A 20,906-nucleotide genomic window follows, 5' to 3' on the forward strand; every position below is an offset into this window, starting at 1 on the left:
AATATTCCAGGATTAAATATTCATCAACGCATCTAAGTTCTAGCCTATCCATTTCAAGATAATGAATCGAAGAAATAGTGTACTTTTCATAATTTTATTCAAAGTATTCTGGTGTATGATTATATTTTAATATTATATGATTAATATTTAATATATATAGATTTAAAGGGCTATTAGAGGCTGATAAAGTTGTTTCAACTTCGGACTCATCAAAATCAAAATTAGAAACACTTTGCTTTTTTTTAATGTACAACGCATTTTGCAGGTTACATATTTTTTAATAATTTTTATAATTATAATCTAATATAACATGTATCTTTTCTAGATATATATAATAATATTGGTAACACATAATTAAATTTAATATAAATTAACTAAAAAAATAAGTATTTTGTTCTTTTAAAAACAAATGCACGTACAACTCAAAATACTTTTAAAAAATATGAGAGAATAAAATTTTGATATAATTACTATAAGGCAATAACAATTATACGACCTGCAAAGTGTCTCGCGTCTATATATTTTTACACTATTATTTGATCCATTATCTTAATAACAAAAGACATATTAAACTAACTCACCGATCGATGCGCAGCAGCGGAGTTGTCGTTCTGTTGATCTGCATAGTTGATCTGTAAAACACGAAATAAATCAAAATTATAGCAGCGTTCACAATAATAAATATTTGTGAAATCATAAAAAATATTGAGTACATTGAACTTTTAATTCGTTTTCCAAGCAAATATGTAATAAAAGAATTATTAAACAAGTTTAATTATTTAAATAAAAAGTAAAAAAATATGCGAACAAATTCTAATAATGATAAATATTAACTAATGTAAATATTTTGTCTTTTAAATATTTTAATGTGTATAATATTTTCAACAAATGAATGAATTATTGCTTACTGTAAAGTTGCTCCGCCGGCGCCCGATGCTCCTCCTGAGCCTTCTCCTCTCAGTGGTCCTTCGAAGCACTCACATTGAATCACACGCGTTCGTGGCGCATGCATTGCTCGCATGCGTACCTGAATACGAAAATCGCGCGATACTTAAAACGGCACTCCGACGTCACAAAAGAATCGAACCGATTTGTGTATGTAAAGCTGTGACGTTACGCGCGAATTCCGTCCGCGTTTTAGACGACCACATTTACCAATTGGGGTACGATTCTCTCAAAACAGAGGGCAAAGGTAAGCTCGAAGAAGATGAGGTGCGATTAGTCATGCAATCAACCGACTAGATACAAGGCATCTGACCAGCATTCAGTGCCACTGACTAACCACGGTAGTCTCACGACTAGCCTTCGTTAGGTCTGACTTTTATGTCTGACACCGAAGATGCCTTTGCCGTAGTCGAGATTTTATGATTGAAACCGATCTTTCCGTCCCCCGAGCCAAGCCCAAAGTAAAAAAAAATCGTGTCTCAATATTTGTCATACAGCGAAAATGCGTTCATCTATAGATTCGCTATAACTCGCGGTATTAACGGCACTCCCGACGCGCATTTTATATAAATGCAAAATTACGGCGGAATGATATTACAATAATTACATGATATTTTAGACGACACTCCCGACGCGTATTTTGTCATGTTAGGACAAAAGTAAAACTCGTATATCGCTCGCACGCGTTCGACACCCCACCGCGTACGCAACAGGTAACGATTGGAAGGGGGAGGAAGGTGGAAGATTGTAAGGAGTAATAAGAATTGAAGTAGGAGGGATAACGCGCCGATACGCGAAACGGTCTGTCTCGTTCAAGTGCCGCCGTGCGAATAGTAAAATCCAGCTCAAGCTCAAGGATAAGGTCAAATTGCGAAAAGTACTATTTGGAAAGAGTAGGGAAAGGAATGTATACATGCCGATCAGTGTGTGCAAGAGAGAAAGTGTGAGAGTGAGGAAAAGAGGATATAAAGTACGTAGGTCACAGAGCGAACGTAAACAATCTCACCGAACACCCTCCCCCCCCCTTTCCCCATGCCGTGAATCAGCGTCGAAATTCCTAACATGATATACCATATTTTCCACATTATAAGATATTCTTTGGCGTTCAGAATTTTAATTTTGATAAATAATTTACTATTTTATTTTTCGCTACTATCGTATTTTGTATCGTATCGTATTTTTAAAATTTTTATCTGTAGATTTGTCAGCGTAACACGGACATGAACCAACCAGGGCTCTTTTATCATCCCGGAAAATGGATGTGGCCATGTAGTTCCAGACAGGCTGTAAAATGGATATACACGCCGCTAGTGTACGGCCTAGAAAAAGCGTCTTACGATAAACGGCAGCATGGCCCCTCTCAGGTTTCTCTCTGGTAACAGGTAGGTCGGCATGCAATGATTAGGATAATATGTTAATAGGAACACATGATGGTATAGCAGGTCGTACGAGAGTGGTGTCATCTTTGGTCAGTTATTGCAATGACGAAAGCACTTACTATCGGTACACTTACCATTAGCTCGCTTACCATCAGTGGTTTCGTCATGTTGCAACAGCTGATCGAAAAATGGCACTACTCTTGTACGACCTCCTCTATTATCATGTGCTTCTGTTACAATTTTATAAAATTCCGCTTAAGATAGAGCATTTCTAGCCGTTCCAGCGGATATAATCTTAATTTTTTTGCTTTTGGGTTACTTTTGACAGTATTAGAATACTCGTAAATATTAAAATAATTGAAACGTCTCTTTTAAAATTTTTGAAAAGTTTCTTATTGCATAATTTAAAATCCCAATTGTTAAAGAAATAAAAAAACGACGTTTTTTAGGACGTTTTTAGGATGTCTTAATGTCTTTAAGATTATTTTAGGACACCCTCAAGATGTCTTATTTAGAACGTTTTTAGAACGTCTTTTTTAGAACGTCTTTAGATGTTCTTATATTTATTATATATATAATATATGTTAGTATTATGCTCAGGGTGCAAAAGTTTATGCCGATTCGGTAAGAAGGAGACAGAAATAGTATGTTTGCTCTTTCTAGTGTCCGAAGCGCGGAGCTCACATGTATGTAACATGGCTTGCGCATATGCGGCATTTCCTCCCTCATGCTGCGTCTCAAATCTGGCGTCATTGCATGAAAATTGTTCAATAAAGTGCGTGAAAATTGTAATAGATGTGAAGTTCAACGTAAATACTGAAATTATTACGTGAATCTTGATTGATATATTATTATCTTAAAGAAGATTTGATGATATTTGTTGCTGTTTAGTATAAAATTTGGATATAAGATTGTAACTATGGAAGCAAATGAACAGAAAAGTGATTTTACAACCTCACTTTCCAAGGATGCTTCTATGACAGATGATAACATGGATACAAGTAATGAAATCATTTCTGAATTAGCAGTATGTGATAAGCAAAGCACTGAAAGCACAGAGAACAAATCTGAGTCTTTCCAAAATGAGGCTGACACTTGCAAAGATTCGGGTTTTAAAAAGCCATTGCTACTGATTGGTCCAAAGCGTGGTAAGATTGGAAAAATCCGTACAATGAACAATAATATTGCTTCCTCATCTACACCTTCCTCGTCTACACCATTGTCTGTGAAAAACGAAGCAACTGCGAGTACTCACTCTCCAACCGATACTAAGGATAAGATTAATAAATCAATATCGACAGAAGGCTCTATCGAAGAAAATGTCTTACTGGATATGAAAAACATTCCTGTACCATATGTGGAACCAACATGGAGTGGGAAACCGACAGAGGACTATAAATTTGAGATTCTTAAATCTGGAATAATTCTAGGAAAGATTGATTTAAGTGAGAAAAGCTTTCATGTAGTAGGGAGATTACCTTCTTGTGATATGTCTCTTGCTCATCCAACTATTTCAAGATACCATGCAATTATTCAATACAGAACAATGGAAGACGACAACAATTTGAAAGGTTTTTATTTATATGATTTGGAGAGCACACATGGTACATTTTGGAATGGACATCGTATAAAACCAAGAACTTATGTCAGATTGCATGGAGGTCATATGATTAGATTTGGTTGTAGCAAGAGAAAATATATTCTATTAGCTCCACCAGATGATGAAGAACCCCTTCAGATTCCTCAATTTAAACTATTGAGAACTCAATCAAAGGTTGGTTGTATAATGAAATTTGTATTTAATATGCTTGTTTTGATCAGTTTTGTAATATTTTGCTGTTAATTTCTTTGTAATTTCAATTAAGATCCTTGAGCATGTTTGTTTACAGGAAACACGATTGGAAGAATTGCAGGAACAAGAAGAAGCTGAAGGAGGAACAAAAGAGACACAAGAAAGCGAGGGTATTGACTGGGGAATGAGAGAAGATGCTGACGAGGAAACGGATCTGACGGAGAATCCTTATGCCTCTACAGCAGATGAGGAATTATATTTAGACGATCCTAAGAAAACACTGAGAGGCTGGTTTGAGAGGGAAGGATATGATTTACAATATCAAGTTGAAGAAAAAGGAATAGGGCAATTTTTATGTTGGGTAATGTAAGTATAATTAAAATTCTATTTGAATACATTAAACTTTGACTTGTCATTTTCCTTTATATAAAAATGAAAACAAATTTCAGTTTGCCTAAAGAGTGTTTTGGTGGTCACTCCATGAAAGCAGAAGCTCTTGTCAAAGGAAAAAAGAAGGAATCTGTCATTCAATGTGCTTTGGAGGCCTGCAGAATCTTGGACAGACATGGATTATTGAGACAAGCTAATCATGGTAATATATACATATATCTAATGATAAAAATATTACTTTTTGAAATAAATATGCGAAATCTTGTAAAATTTTAAATTAATTAAATTTATTGAATTAATAAATAGTAAGTTATATGGATACTTACTTGAGGATTTCACATTTCTCATGTTACTGATGTAAATTGAAATTGAAATGAATGATTATTAATTACAGAAAGTCGAAAAAAGAAAACCAAAAATTGGGAAGAAGCTGATTATTACGATTCAGATGAAGACAACTTTTTAGACAGGACAGGAACAGTAGAAAGGAAACGTGAACAGAGAATGAAACAAGCTGGAAAGTTGGAAAAAAAAACTGAGACATATAATTCATTGGTAATTGCTATTTTCTCATTTATTTTTGTTTATACTTTTGTGTAGGATATATTAAACATGTATTTTCAATATTAAACGTATTGTTTCTACTATTTTAGAGTGAAAAACATAGTGAGATTGTAAATAAAATTTCACATTTGACCAATCGCTTAAAAGAGGCACAAGAAAGCAGCTCCAAAGCAGGAGAATCTAACGAAGATTCATTGGATGCTTTTATGTCTAATTTAAATCAATCTAGTTTGAGTAAGAGCGATGTAACGAAAATGAAAGTGGAACTACAAAACTTGCGTAAAGAAGAGATGAGGCTCGTTAAATTAGTAAACCTTACAAAGCCGGCTAATTTGCCGCCTCTTATTAGCACCTGTCAAATACAAGATAAAAAAGATGATTCACAGGAAAAATCAAAATCTTCCACAAGAAAAATTTCTCAACTTGAAAAAAGAAGGAAACTTTTTGAAGCAAAGGTAAGCAATTATTTTTCAAATACTTTTTTCCCATTTAATAAGAATTTCTTAAATAAAGAAATATAATTTTCAGAACAATGATTCTGAGAGGGTATTAAATAGTAATGATATGGATAACGAAGAAGAAGAGGAAGAAGAAGACGAAGATAAAGATAAAGATAAAGATAAAGAAGATAATACAGAAGATAATACAGAAAAAGATGATACACGTGAAATAGAATGCGATAAATCTATATCATACGAGGACAAAGTAGAGTCAGAAGAAAAAGCGGAAACTAACGATAAACAGTATAGTTTAAAGAGTATTAATCAGGATACAGAGATAAGCAAACAGGACGTGAATGTTGCAGACGATAAGAAACGAAAAAAAGAAAGAAAAAACGAGAAATCGAAAAATATAAAGAAACATTATGATCAGGATGTCCATACAGAGGATTATTCTACGTGGTTGCCACCGCAGGGTCAATCCGGAGACGGAAGGACAAGTCTCAACGATAAATATGGATATTGAATTAAGATTAACGTTTAATTTTGAAGAAAAAAAAAAAAAACAATGTAAATATTGTTGATGAAAGATTTGGCATTATAGAATACACAAAAAGACTACTTATTTTTAGCTCCTGATTAATAATTTGATATATAGATCATATGCAACTAATTTATATTTTTACATTGGAAATGTCACTTGAATTTATTTTACATTAAACAAATTGCGAAAATATGTACGAACATTTTTATTTATTGAATAAATATAAAAGAGTTGCTTTCTTTGATTTTTCTTAATTAGCATAAAATATAAATACAAAACTATGAGGTAATCCTTATTTAGCTTACAACAAGATCTGACATACATTATTCAAATTGAATTCACAATTTTAAATTGTTTTTTTTTTTAAATTCTTAATTACTATGTGTATGTAAATGTAAGTTAAGTGCATGTATGTGTGTGTGTGTGTGTGTGTGTATGATCGCAGTTGTGTGAGCTCAGGTCCGTGGGTTTGCTAAGCCCAAATGACTGTGCGATTCAGTCATCCCTGCGGATGACTATATGCACGTTATGCCGTCTGATAGCCACTGCAGTAGTACTGCAGAAAACGCTAGGTGTCACTGGATGATACATTTTTGTGTTTGCATAATATGCATCAGTGAATCGTGACATTTGGATACATGTGAGTTAATGTTTTCGAAAACTTTAAACACACAAAGGAAGGAATATGGAGCACGTCGATAGTCCGAGCTATTTCCAAACGAGTATGTATCACAGCAATATGCGCAAAACGTCGACCAATACGGTTAACACTAATTTACTCCGAATTGCGTTGGCGTTTTCGCAATTGCTTTCTTTCATGGAGTATCGTTCTTACCTGGTGTATGGAGTTTTGTGCACAATATCTCGTCTTTTTTGCATTGTTGGCAAGGCAGTTACAATGTACCTTATCTTTCAGTTTGGACACCAATAGCTTCTGTGGGATGGTATCTCGTAGCAGTTGCAGTTATTGCATACTATGCATTTCCACACATTGAAGAGAAATATAAAAGTTGGAAGCTCGCAAGGAGCCAGCAGAACGGGACTGCAATTAACAAAAGTAAGTCAGTGATTTGATTAAATATTTAATTTTTTTTATTAATTTGACAAGCATTGACGAGCACTGACGAACCATTGATAAGCAATGATCCAATTTTTAATTATAACGTAAATTCATGTGCTTTATCTTGTAATTTTGTATTTAGAGACAGATCAGATACCACAATTATCTGCTAATGTGGAGTTAGCACGACAGAAGATGCAAGAAGTGTATAACAAGAATTCCGTTTTAGCACAAGTCAAAGAGGAAGAAGTATGTTATGCTTTTTTGTTATATATTATGCGATATATTGAAATATTTTACTACACTTATTTACTTCTGAAATATAGATTTAAACGCTCTACCTTTCTGTGTTTAGGAAAAGGAAAAGAAGCGTCAAAAGATCTTAAAATTACTGGAGAATAAAAATGTGGGTCAAAAGCTAGGTAGTACACCAGATGATGAAATGCCCAGTACAAGTGCAAAATCAAAGTCGTTTAAATCAGGTAACATTTTAACAATACATTATTCAAGTTAAACTTCTCTAAAATAAAATTCAAATAGCGTATAATGTTCAAATATACTATATTTGCAGAATATAACCCATTGATGGGCGACAGTAGTCGCGGATATCGTCCTCCGAAACGTAGCTGCTGTAAAAAAGGTGGATGTGGTTAATTTAAGATTTAATAGAATTTCATAAATTACTTATTCTTATGACGAAAATTTAAGATGGTGAAAATAAAGGAAGATCAGAGGCAATTTAAAGTTGTACATTCGAAATATGGGATATTCCATGATATATTAATAAATTGTTATAATCGTTAGAGCATATATATAATTTTTACACGAGTATTAATTCATATTGTATAAATTTCAAGTGCTAATAAACGAATAAAATTAATTTCATTAAACATGTTTTGTATACTCACATCGTTGCATTGCGTGGCCACTGAAAACAAATTGCTGGGTTGTTTAGGAAAATCGGCGCGATTGCGTCGCAAGGAATGCAGGAGAGAATTTTACACAGTCGCGAGGGTCAGTCAGTTTTCAATTTTCAACATTACCTTTTATTAATAGTTATCAGTATAATATGCAATGATATATATCAGCATATGTCGCTTCATACGTGTACGTGGTACTTGACAATAGCAACTGTTACAAATTATCTACAGTCGTGCGCGTGTCTATGTGTATGTATATCGTGTGTAACGTGTGTCTCTGTAATATGCACGCCACTATCATTATTTCTTAAATCTCATCGATTTCACTCGTGCGACGACGGTCGATGAAGAAAGACGAACGGCGTTGTCTCTCCGTAGTAAATAAATTATAAAAATTAACTATAAAAATGTCCACTTTTCTTATTTATCCGCTGTATTTACAAAATATAAAAAAGAAAGATTGAGCTAAATACATCTCTGTGGACTTCTCCCACGCACGTGCGGGCCTATCGCATTCACACGTGTGCGGCTCGTAAAATGCAATCCAGAGAGAAAGAGAGAGACAAATAGAAAATTGTCGACTATTGTACCTCTTTTTTTTCCTCTCACAGTGCCTCCAATTTCAAAACCACTATATTGTGTCCTTAATGATATGGATTATTTTTACATAGTCCTAACTCTCTAACAGTCTAATTAACTTCCCGAGTACCAGCCTCTGCCGCCACTACCCACGCGAAAAATGCCAGACTGTCTTGTCAGAAAATACAGTGAACACTTTTTAAGCGTAAATACATGTTCGATACACTTATAGATATACTTTAAATGCGTACAAACACTATTCATTGACATCTATTTATTTGAAACATTGTTAATCACGAATCCGAAAGAGGAATGTCGTTGTCGACGAGTCTGGCACTCTAAGAGTTAGATCTTTTTACAATCTCGCATTTCACACTCCGGAAGGAAGTTCTGCGTATTTCAAACGGTACGTTCGCGAGATCCGCACGATCCAGGGACTGATTGCTTGCGTTAACGTCGAACAATCTTTCTGATTTATCATTCCGATTGATTATCTCGATGCGCGCGTTACTTCGTGCTATTCAAAGCGTTACTTTGGCAATTCATATTTTGAGAAAGTTAGTGCAGGTATTTTTTTTATTACTTTTATGTTTATGTTTATTTATTTATTTGCATTTTTTAAATACTTAAGATTTCGAGAAATTTTCATTTAAAGAGAAAAAAAGATTGATTCCAAATTTATCAATGTGTAATATTTTCTGTCAGATTCAGGACTTTCAATTGAAGAAAAGGCACTCTAATTAGCACAATCACTATCAGTCCCGATTAGTGTTCGGCGATTTCGACAATGCGAAATTTGAAATGCGGAGAACGTTCTTCGCGGAAGCGACAAAGTTTGGCTCGACACCGCTACAGATGTGGATTGTTGTGTAATATCGTCTTAACTTTAATGCAATCATTCCCTTCTCTTCATCGTGTAGCGTGACGGCCTGTGGCAGTTCCACTGACAAACAGGATCGTCAGTCAGTCAGTTGATTGATCGATCGATCTGGTCTGCTCGACGAACTTGTCGCACTTGAATGTGTGTGTGTGTATGTGTTCTGTCGCGTGTGTGAGTGTGTTAGTCGTGTGTTGAGGCGTCGTTTACACGAGTACTGCGCAACACCTTTCACCGAGTTTAAACGCTACTGTTATCTTTTTACACAAGTCCTCTCAACCATCGTAACAATAATAAGATGACAAATTATAAAAATAATACGTTATCTTTTCTCGTTCTTCCGCGCATTGATACGATGGTTTGGCAGCATGTCCGTTGGCTGAATCACGATCGCTTTAGGAATGGAGATACGGCGCTTTCAGGGAAAGGGTCACGATTCTGTAGCCTTCAGTGATATATATATATATATATATATATATAGGTATATCCGTATGTGCATGTAATAACCCTTCCTCGATAATATGCAGCTGCATCGCGCGATCCGAATCCGCACGCGTCTCTCGCGCCTGAAAGCTACGCGTCCACGCGCGAATCGAGCGCGGCGAGCTGTAAACGGTGCAACTCTCGTTCATGTTTCCATCTTGATCGCGACGCAAACATAAACGCGCTCGCATGCGAATGATTATCGCAGTGGACCTCGCAGCTTGGCGGACGCGGCTATCTCTCGAGGAAGATGCATCGCTCCCTCGCTTGTCTAACGGAACGCGAACGCGATTCCTTCAGAATTCTGACGGCGATAAGCGCGGACAATCTTGCTGGTATCGCGCGATAACTCGCGCAATGATATGGCGTACGGTATTCCGCGATCTCGTCAGAACACCGAAGGCAATTGCCGTCGTTCTACTGATAAGGCATATTAGACAAGCGAGGGAAGAAGGAAGACGGAAGTGTAGCCCCCTCGAAAGCGCTGGGCTTGCTAAACTCCGCGCCTCCTTCCTCGCGATCTCTCGTGCGAGCTCGCACTCGGACGCGCGCACTCGTACGTTGACGACGGAAATACTTAAAAATACGCTCCTCCTATCCTAAATTATGCTTAAGATGCTTCCTTCTACAGCGGTAGTCTCGCATCTACTACCCCCCCGACGACTCGCTCCGTTCTCTAGCCTAAAAGTATATCGAGCTGATATTCTCTCTCCCTACTCGTTATCCTCGTCTCTGCTTGGATGGACTTTTTTTTATCGAGTATGAATCCACTCGCCCGCGGGCGCCACGTCGGCGCGCCGAGTGGACTCATACGCCGGGACTTACATCACTATATAGTCGCGTATCACTAGATAGACCTTAAGTTCAACTCTCTGAGTTAACAAATTTAATTCAATTATCTTCGCTAGTTAATTACTTCTTTTTTTTTCCACCTCCTTTCGTCTCCGAGATCGCAATTCCTGTGTGAGGCCTATATTTTCTTACGGAATTTACATACGGCAGTATGTCGCGTATTGGGCGTCTGAGCGGGATAATTCACCTAGTCAGCCGGCTGGTTTTCGGTTCGCGAACCGAGTGTGAAACTAATTGTATTTGTATGTATAACAAATTTGAGCGAGCTTCGCTCGGCGCGCGCGCCGTCACAATAACGCTAATCTCCGTTAATCGCCACTTAATCGAAAAGTCGTAATTAATAAGTAAATCGCATACTCGCGTACAAAGGAAAGCCGCACCCCTGCTTCCCGTAACGACGTCATTACGAGGAGGGAAGAAAAAAAATCGGGGCCGTTGAACAGCCTCGCCTCCGCGCAACGAGCCGCCGCCGCGGTTGAAAGGAATCGAAATTTCGAGGGCATCCCTTAAAAATGCGTATAAAATGTCTTCGGTTGTGTATGTACATAAAAAAGAGCGTCGCGAATTACCAATTAAACGGGCGTTTCGAAACAGCGTTGTTCGTAAAAGTATTCTGAGCGTTCGACGTAGGCGGATTTAGCGTAGACAGATTTAGCGGCTTCATCCAATTTACGATCTTTGAGGTTTTATTAAATAATTACGTTCATATATCCATTCACAGAAATGGAGAGGTTGTTTTTTTTCTTTTTTCTTTTTTTTCTTAAAAAGCTAAATGTGGAATACATTTAACGCGTATGCACAGAAGTCTAGATAAATTTGCATGGATGCAAATAAGTTCATTAAAAATGAAAATCTCTGGTAATAAATGTTTAATGCGCTGATGTATGCGACTGGATTGTTCAGCTCTCCTCTAAATCCGTCTACGGAAATCGTGCGAGAAACACTGCTTCAAATACATTCGTAAATGCGACGTCGTAAATAACCGCGAATAGACGCGCGACGATACTCTCATCTGTTAAAAATGTGCGTTTCAAAGGAGTGAAAGACGCGGGATGACGCTAAAATATTTGACGGTTTTAATGGTGTGCAATTTTTCATCGACCGTCACGCAAAATGTGCTCTCAATAAGTTGGTCATTACGAATGCAAATGTATTTCGCTTTCGATTTGGGATCCTTCAAAGGAAGATAAATGTAGAGAGGAAATGTACAAAGGTCTAGTACTTTTCAAGCGCAACAATTTTCGAAATGTCTTTTAACAATCTTACGCAAATTGATCGCTTTCGCTATTTCACAAATTCAATTTTAATAACTTTCTATTCTCTCCAATTTTCACTTCAATATAATATCTCTTTTATAATAACGCTAATATAATAATCTCCGCCAATGATATTAATACAATAATGCTTTTAATTTCGCAAATTAAAAATTTATAATCTGCATTTATAATTGTCCATTCCACAAATGAATTAGGCTGCAGCTGCGATGGAAATATCCGATAAAATCGGAATCAAATAGGCGTCCACTTTATATCGGTTTTATGTCGACGACAGCTTCGAAACGCACATTTTTAGCGAGCAAATTTCTCACTTTTACACGTTCGGTTATGTCGCGTACGTGTGTAATGTAGAGTATACTTTACTCGCGTCTCCCGCTTACGTAATACGAGTTCAATTGATACGGCATATAAATTAATAACTAATGACTAATCTCGTTAGAGTAACTTTGTACAATTTATACACGAATCGTTTTCTTTTTGTGATATGATTATATATTTTATATATATATATATATATATATTTATTGTTATTTCATTTCGTTAAACGTATTACTACGTGCGCGTTCGTTTTGGAAGAATTATACATCGCTCATCCTTATGGATATTAGTCTTCGGTCGCCTTATAGGATTTAGGAACGTTATATTCAAAATAATATGCTTCATTTGTCGTGGCCAGAGTACAATGCGGACTGTCGAAAATAAACGCCACGCTTTTGTAAGATCGGCCACGAGCGCCCGAGCGCGAATGGTTTCGTCGGAACGCGACACGTTAATCCTTTCGCTACGACAATTATGCCTGCCTGCCTACCCGCTAAGCGTTTGCCGTAAGAGACGCGACTGTAATCATGCCGTTCTCTAATTGTCAGCATTAAGGACGATTACAGTCACCTGCCACCAAGATGTTTATTCACATTCCGCGTTCAGCGTTAAACGCGACCCCGTTTGATCTCGAATGTTAGCTGTCTAACATGCAAATGAGAAATGTTATCACGGGTTCAGAATTCCCACGAGCTGGTTTAATGGCAAATACGGGGCGTGAATACGAGCGGCTGCCGCTAGTGGCCTATGAGCAATATTATATTTGGATTTCACAAGCAAAAACAATTGCTGCACTTGCCGTAAGTGAAACTTTTCGGGCGGGCACTGTCGTAACGCGAAGGATTACATTCCATCCCGTGCGGAACAAGCAAACACAGCTGATGTGAGCGGCAAGTTTGCGCTATACGGTGTGATTGCACAACTTAAAATAAACTTTTTTGCCACAAAAACTTAAAATAACGAATCTATAGTATTTTTTTTTACTAAAATCAAATATGTTTTTAGATTTTTTCTATCAGCAAAGTTATTATGCTTTAGTTTGACAAAATTGAGTTGAATAATAATACTAAGTGTATGCTGCTTTATTTAAAAAGTAACAGTCGACGATGTTGTGGCATATTTCGCGTGGAACATCTCTCTTCTTTGTTCAACAACAGTCAGCCAGCATATTAGAGTTCTACAACGAATTGCGCAACGTATCTCAACATGTCAGAATATAATTTAGCTTGCATAGTCTTTTTTTTACTGATGTTATAACAATGAATATCCATACATTATTCACAATAAATAAGGATCACTATTTAGTATAAAAAATACTAAAAACGTTGAAATAATATCAGAAACAACTGTCTTAAAAAAACTGTGGGTGATAGAAATCTGTTTGCATATTTGAATTCAGCATAAAAATATGTGTTAAAGAGACCGATTAGTTTTCTTGCAATAAAAATCGTATTGATCGTATTATTGTTCCTCTCCGAGCGCAATCTCAGCTCATCTTTCCGCGATTTCAACCGAATATTTCTATACTCATAAAATTATATATTATTTTTTATAGAATTAAATTGGAATTATTCCAAGATGCCTCTAAGCCGCTATATGATTTTGCGAACAAAATTCCATAATTAGCCAACCGCTAACAAGCTGCGTTTGCTCGATTCACATGCATCGCAGGTTGCGCGATCCGAATCTTTTGCTCGCGCTTGAGCGAACCAACCCGTTACGTCACGGGACCGTTACCCATGTATTCTCTTCCCCGTTTGTGCTATCGCCACGTCAAGAAACCTCTGAAATGTCACGCGGGACATTCATGCGCTTAATCCCGGAGCGATCGCGCGGGACCTTTTGTAGCTCGCCCGGCACTCGCGAGCCGCAACACATGACTTTCCAAGTCATTATTAAAGAAATCATTTAATCAACAATATCTTAATTTACACAAAGCACGTCAGTGGGAATGGCAGTTTACATCGCAGAGATTATAGCAAAGTTTAGAAGTGCCAACTGGGACATTAGTCCGGCGTGACCGCTCAGCTCGAGAAACATGGCGCAATAGCAAGTTGCAATTTGCAACGACGAGAAGATAATTTTTTCCTTTCTCCCCTTTTATTCTTCTTAATATTGTTCAAAAATTGAGATTATTCCATCTTTCGGCATGATATGAAATCGAAAGTAAAGCAAATATAAACAATGATACGTTATTGGTCTATTTGGCAGTGTTCACCCGAAAAAAAATATTACGTGCAAACCTGTTTTCTTTTTTTCTTTTTTGAAAGCCCTTGTCCGAGTTGCAAATAAAAAACAATCGAGTGCGTCGCGTGTGCATGACGGGGTCTATCGGCATAGTGTTAAAGCGTCGCGAACATCGATCGCGGATTTCGTTTTTGCGCCTTTTGAGCCTGGAATATTGAAATTACACTTCCGCCGTGACGGAAGATATTTCGCTGCGCGTCATACGAACACAGAAATACTCTACGAGCTTAAATTACCGCCGTATATAATCGGCTAAACGTAAGCGCTTTCAGTCATGGAATACTTATTGCTCACGAAACCCATTAGACCTCTTCGAAATAACGCAGCACGCAAAAAGCACAAGATACACGTCCCTGCAACCGATTGTTACCGGGGTTACTCTTTTCATGAGCCTGCAATTAACAAATCAGAGTACTAACTGGCGAGCCGTCATGTTGTAAGGCGCGCTGGGGAACTTGACGAGCGCCCGCGACGTCCGTTGACTGCAAAACGGCCTCCCATACTCTTAGAACTATGATCGTTCGTTGTGATCGAAGACCGTTCCTTCAAGTTCTCACTGTACTCACTACGTACAGACAGGATTTAGCTTTCACGGTGGTCACCCAGTCGATTAGACTCCGTCGGAGCGTTCGAGTTATTGCCGCTTTTAAAGATACTATTTAGTTTATTGTATCGCTGACTGCCCGTACTGCTCATCGTGTTCGAGCCCGAAGAATTGTGCTGACTGTAAGCGGCCGTTCTTGGAAAGCTAGGCAGCTTGTCTGAAAGGCACGAGAGAAACACGTCAAGAATGTTCGTGACTGTTGAAAAATAATGCCGTGTTCAATCGCTGAAATTGATTTGGGATTAAATCTTGTTAAAATCAAAGTTTCTTCTTTGAAATAATCAAAATTACTTTTTTAATCAAATGTCATGGAAATTTCTTTTTTTTTTCAAAACGATAAAAGTTAATTCTCTTCCTTTTTGAAACGATGAGAACTTGTTTTTTCGTTTTTAGAACAACAGTTACCTTTACTACGATGTCTCAATCTTTCCTGCGAAGCCGTGCTTCCGCACTGCCTCTGGGGGATGCAGGAATAATTGCTGTCGCTGCTGTACGTGGGCGAGGACGTTCTGTTTCTCCTCCGCGGGCTCCTGTTACTCCTGCTTCGCGAACCCGTTCTGCTACTACTGTGACCGCACGCGCTGCTGAATTGTTGCGCGTTGTACTGCACGGTGTCGGCGTACAGGCAGCTGGATTCCGAGCACGAGCAGCACGCGTCCGAGTGCGTGTTGGAGTCGCACGACTTCCTGTCCCACTCGTCGTTCTCGGGCTGATAAAGATTGTCGCTGCGGAACATCTCGTTCCTGTGCCGGTAGAGCTCTTCGCTCACGACCGACGGCGTGAGGTGCTGATTGGAGGAGCGCGCGAATGCGGAATCGTAATCGTCCGACAGGCCGTTTTGATGGTGGCCGTAGATGACGGAGCCGCTCTCGTACTCGTTCTCCTGATTCTTGTAGTCGTAATGATTGAAGCTCTGCGGATACGACGGTAACGGCGGCGGATTGGTCTGCGGCGGTAACGTCGTGTATCTGCCCTGCGAAACCTGAAGGCTGCCGGCTACCTGGTGAGCGCCGGCTTCCGAGTGTTGACTCTGCCCGCCGCCGCTCCAAGGTGTTGGCGACGGATTAAAGGCATTGGTCACTCTGATGGGCGGAGTGGGCGGACTCTGAGAATTGCCCGCGCCGGCGCCAGAGCCAGCGCCGCAATGATCCAGATCATTCTGAATATTTCTTTTGCCGAGATGCGGACTGAACGGCACCTGTTGCTGCTGCTGTTGCTGATGCGGATGCTGGTGTTGCTGCATCCGGCCGGTCATCGACGTGCTGAGTGGAGGCGGGTGTTCGGGCGGCGGCGGTAACATGTCGCACCAGTTCGGCATTGTCGAGCCGGTTTGCGGCGCGTCGCTCGACGAGCCCGCTATTCTAAACTGTCTCCTCTGCATGTCCAGGTTTTCGTCCGTGTAAACGGCCTCGCCGCCGCTCATGTTGTCGCTGCTCGGCGACACCATCGACTTGTTGGGCTCCTGATTCGAATCCAGGCTCGAGTAATCCGGTTTCAGGCACGAATCGCTCGAGTTTGACTTCTGGCAGCTAGTCTCGATCGAGTCCGAGTTGCGACTGCCCACGCACAATGTCGTGGTCGCATACGGCTCCGGCGGTAGCGCCTGCATCTGCTTACGCGTGTTGTAGAACGTCGTGAGGTTGACCTCGGCGTACTCGGAGCCGGCCATGCCCATTATGCCGGCCGCCAGCATATGCTGATTGTTGAGCAACTTGGTCTCGCAGTCCTTGTCGCTAGCGGCCTGCAGAGTATTGGTCGGCCGCCAGCCGCGCTCCAACCAGAGCGTGTCCTTGTTCAACTGACAGATATCGTTCGCGGTGCCCACCGGTACGTTCAGATGACCCAGCTGCTTGCTCATCGCCTGTCGACGTCTAACGTACAGAGCGGTCAGCAGCGCGGCGATCACAGTGACCGTCATCGTAATCATCAGCACGAGGAACCACGTTTCCCTGACGACGGACGCGCCGCCGTGACTAGGGTCGGTCCGCGGCGGCAATTGCGGCGTCAGCTGCGTCGGATCCATGTTCAATAGCGTCGGACTGGAGAAGGGACCGAGGCCGACGCGGGTCTGTCCGGCGACGCGCGCCGTGTACAGGCCGCCGGTCGTCAGGCTGTTGATGATCACCGACGTGGTGGACGCGTTCAGGGACATTTGACCCAGGATCTTGTTGCTGCTGTTGGTCTTGATCTGAATCTGAGAATCGAACGTGGAACGTGCGAGGCAAGAGGTGAGAGATAAGAGATGCGCCTTCGCGATATCAGCGAAAGAAGATTAACGGCGATGCTTACCTTGTAACCGATCAATTGGCCGTTCTGAGTGTTCTTCGGAGGCGGGGACCACCGAACGAACGCCGAGGTCATATTTATCATCCCCACGTGAACGTTCTCGGGCGCGCCCGAGGGCACGTCCTCCAGAGTGGTGACCAGCTTCACGTTGCTCGGCCGGCCCTCGATCGTCTTGTAGAACGGAACCAGAAAAAACTCGTACCGCATGAACTTCTTCAGATTGGTCAGCACGTAACTAGTGGCGCCGGCGTTGAGCACCGTGACCATCTGATATTCCGGTTTCTCGGAAACCTCGCGGTACCGTATATACAGACCCTCCACTAAATCCGCCGCGCCGAGAATCTAAAATTCAGATTCTATTATGTTATTCTAATTTTTGTTGCTGTTATTGCAGTGTTTTCCAATTCCAATTGCCACGTCGCAGGATACCGCGCCCAATGTCGCGCCTTTCTCTCGGGAAAGATTTTTTTAGCGTATATTTTCAGCTTTTTTAAGAAAATTGAATAAAAGTTAATAATTTATCACTATTTTTTTTCTATTTTCAGCGCTGGGTATATCGCGGCGCTTAATCAAATCTCTGGTAAAATGAAACGCACTTAAAATAAACTGATATTCTTCAACAAACAGTAATGTTTTTACAACGTCCAAGATTTATTCTGAAAATTTTCGAGGCAACAACCGCGCGGCGTTTCGCTATATATTGTTAAGCTAAATCAATATGAACAAAAGCGGGACACGGGAAATGTCGATATCGACACTTACATCCCACATGATCTTCACGCTGGTGCTGGACAACGGTTGCACCTCTTTGAGATGTAAAATTTCGCTGTTCAGCCGATCTCTGATGCGAGTCAGTTCCACTTGCGACACGGTATGCTGATTTACGTTAGTAGTTTGCACCACGTCCGAGAGTGGTCCGGGCAGCGAGAGCCCGTGGCTGTTTTCTGCCCGTACTAGGAAAACGTAATTGGTCTCCGGCCTTAAATCTGGCACCTGTTGATAAATGAAGCAGGAAACCCGACTCGTTAGCTTGACGAATAAAGATCGTGATATAAATTTTACGTATTTTACTGCTTCCTTATTGGATGCTAAATGTTTATTCTGCGCGCTGCAATATGTTCGCTCTTACAGAGAGATTAATTTCTTCCCTTCTCGGGATAGTTACAGCACTATATTGCACGGCAACGGAGTTAGCCTTATATGATGTTTGTTTGATAAGGAAATATTAAAGCTGCTCCTTTTATGTAGATGGCTATTTCTTTGTAGGATTACAAAGCTTTACAGAAAATTACAAGAATCCTTTGCAAATATATAAATCTATAGCTGATAGAAATTAATATAAAAATAAATTAGAAAAAAAATTTGCGATATTTCTACATTTAATATCACGGGAAATTCTATTATTATATTCTTCAATTATGCTCTGACTATTTAATTAAAATTGTGTAACATTCTTTATTTCTTTATTTAACTAAAAAAAAAGGGAAGCAATTATTATGATTAAAAGAAAATAAGATTCTTGGCAAACCTGTGCGTGTTCGAGTTGTGTGAAAATATGACAATATATAATACACTGCCGTGTTAAATAATTAAAAAAATAATTCACATAAATTTAACAGCATATTTACATAATTTTATTAATATTTGAAGTGCGTATTCCAATTCTCGTTATCTCTTGTTTAATTCATTCTATCGATAATTTTCATGTACAGCAGCATGTTTCACGTATTAAAAAGAGCGACAACGGTGACAAATCGACTTTCACCCATATTGTCGCCTCTCGCTCTCTCTCTTTATTAAATCGAAATCTTGATATTAAATTTGTCGAACTGTTTAAAATTTTTATATGCCGATTAATTTTATGGAATCACAGAAATGTTATTTAGTATCAGAGAATGTCGCGAACTGTCTTCACCAGCAGTCCACGCTCTAAACACACTTCTGAAACAATACACAAAGGAAAATTGAAAATACCCACTTCAGGGAAGTCGTGAAACTCGACTCGGGGCTTATAAAGCGCTAGAAAAAAGAGGTCAAGTGTCCCGCCGTTTCTCGATATACTCACGGTGTAGATATCGTCGACAACACCCGTGGCCGCCACCACCCAGCCGGTGTTCAGGTTGCTGCTGTAGTACTCGATGTTGTAACCGATAATCTTGCTCTGGCCCTCGTCGCCCGGGCTCCACGTCAGGGTGATGGAATTGCTGGTGGCGTTCACTATCCGCGGCTTGCTCGGGTTCTGCGGTAACGCCGAGATGTCGGGCGTCCGGTGGAAACTGGCACCCGAGCTGACCGTCAGGTACGCCGACCACGAGGTGTTGCCGGACTCGGACGAGGCGATGCAGGTGTACAGTCCGGAATCGTTGGCGCGCAGGTCGTCGATGAACAGCGTGCCGTTGATCGCCATCGTGATACGGCCGCCCGGTTGCACGAGCACGCCCTCCTTGTGCCAGTGAACTCGCGGCGTCGGTATGCCAACCGCGCGGCACGGCAGCCAGGCCTCGCTCTTCAGCGGCAGGGTCTGATTCGCCGGGCCCAGCTCGATTATGGGCGGCGGTATCTCCTCGACGGACGTCACCTGAAAACAAGGGGGGGGGGGGATCATCTTATTTGTTTCGCGAAGAAGACAGTCGCCTGGCCGAATGCCACGATCGTCGTCCGATTCCACGCGCGAGACGCGCCCAGAAAATTCGTCCGCTTTCGAACACGATCGGCATCCTTCGTTCGGGATCGATTTCTTTCAAGAGGATGAAGAAGTGATTAAATATCACGGGAACGCTTAATCCGCAAAATGAACTCTTGATTCTAATATCCGAACAGCCCGGGACTGTACTCGCCGAGTTTTCTCCGCTCTAGCGTCTGAAATATCGGGAATTATGAGCACCTATCATACTTAAGCTAGCGAATTAAGGGAATATTGCATTTACCAAGTTCGGTCGAATAGCCAGGTGGAAATGTGTAATTCAAAAGTTTCTTTTCTATATTACACCCTTCAACTTTGGCCGCTGCGAGCGAGGAAGTTACAGAGTTTCCATTCGCCAAACTTGATCGCTGTAATACTCCCTATATGTAGATAAGAATTTTATTCAGAATGTGGGGCAACTCCCCTCAGGCTAGGACCGCGACGCTCCGGTGCACCGGCCGGAATGGTAATTCTGCATTCATCCGGAAGAGAAGGGGGACGGGTAGAGGGAGGAATGATATAAATATGTATCAAGAAAATGAACCACTTAATGTGCACACACTCGCCTCTCACATGGACGGATTTATCTCTTGGCTGTATATTTTAAACTGTTGCACGGCCATTTAGCGTACGATAATTTTCGTTGCTCTTGCTGCTGAATCTACG

At 40.3% G+C, this 20,906-nt stretch overlaps 3 protein-coding genes across 3 annotated transcripts in view; 2 read left to right on the top strand and 1 right to left on the bottom strand.

Annotated features, from left to right (window-relative positions):
• Window positions 1-3,022: 3,022 nt before the first annotated feature.
• On the top strand, window positions 3,023-6,099 carry LOC105675775 (kanadaptin). Its single transcript, XM_012373174.2, has 6 exons — window positions 3,023-4,098; window positions 4,214-4,482; window positions 4,566-4,708; window positions 4,901-5,061; window positions 5,160-5,525; window positions 5,599-6,099. Exons 1-6 carry the CDS (start codon window positions 3,244-3,246, stop codon window positions 6,034-6,036), a joined length of 2,232 nt encoding a protein of 743 aa, XP_012228597.2. The 5' UTR covers window positions 3,023-3,243; the 3' UTR covers window positions 6,037-6,099.
• A 196-nt stretch (window positions 6,100-6,295) lies between these two features.
• On the top strand, window positions 6,296-8,004 carry LOC105675776 (selenoprotein S-like). The gene is made up of 5 exons (XM_012373175.2): window positions 6,296-6,776; window positions 6,971-7,111; window positions 7,257-7,363; window positions 7,470-7,596; window positions 7,686-8,004. The coding sequence occupies exons 1-5, from the start codon at window positions 6,740-6,742 to the stop codon at window positions 7,766-7,768; spliced, it is 495 nt and encodes a 164-aa protein (XP_012228598.1). The 5' UTR covers window positions 6,296-6,739; the 3' UTR covers window positions 7,769-8,004.
• Window positions 8,005-8,137: 133 nt separating this feature from the next.
• LOC105675774 (roundabout homolog 2-like) overlaps window positions 8,138-20,906 on the bottom strand; it is a 101,059-nt gene continuing 88,290 nt past the window's right edge. The window contains exons 10-14 of the mRNA XM_012373173.2: window positions 19,623-20,135; window positions 18,320-18,550; window positions 17,561-17,899; window positions 15,677-17,465; window positions 8,138-15,428 (exon numbers count right to left, since the gene is read on the bottom strand). Coding sequence (XP_012228596.1) covers window positions 15,250-15,428; window positions 15,677-17,465; window positions 17,561-17,899; window positions 18,320-18,550; window positions 19,623-20,135 — 3,051 coding nt within the window. The 3' untranslated portion in view covers window positions 8,138-15,249. The remainder of the gene's footprint in view (window positions 15,429-15,676; window positions 17,466-17,560; window positions 17,900-18,319; window positions 18,551-19,622; window positions 20,136-20,906) is intronic.

Source organism: Linepithema humile, chromosome 7 (genome assembly GCF_040581485.1).
Source record: "Linepithema humile isolate Giens D197 chromosome 7, Lhum_UNIL_v1.0, whole genome shotgun sequence".
NCBI lineage: Eukaryota > Metazoa > Arthropoda > Insecta > Hymenoptera > Formicidae > Linepithema > Linepithema humile.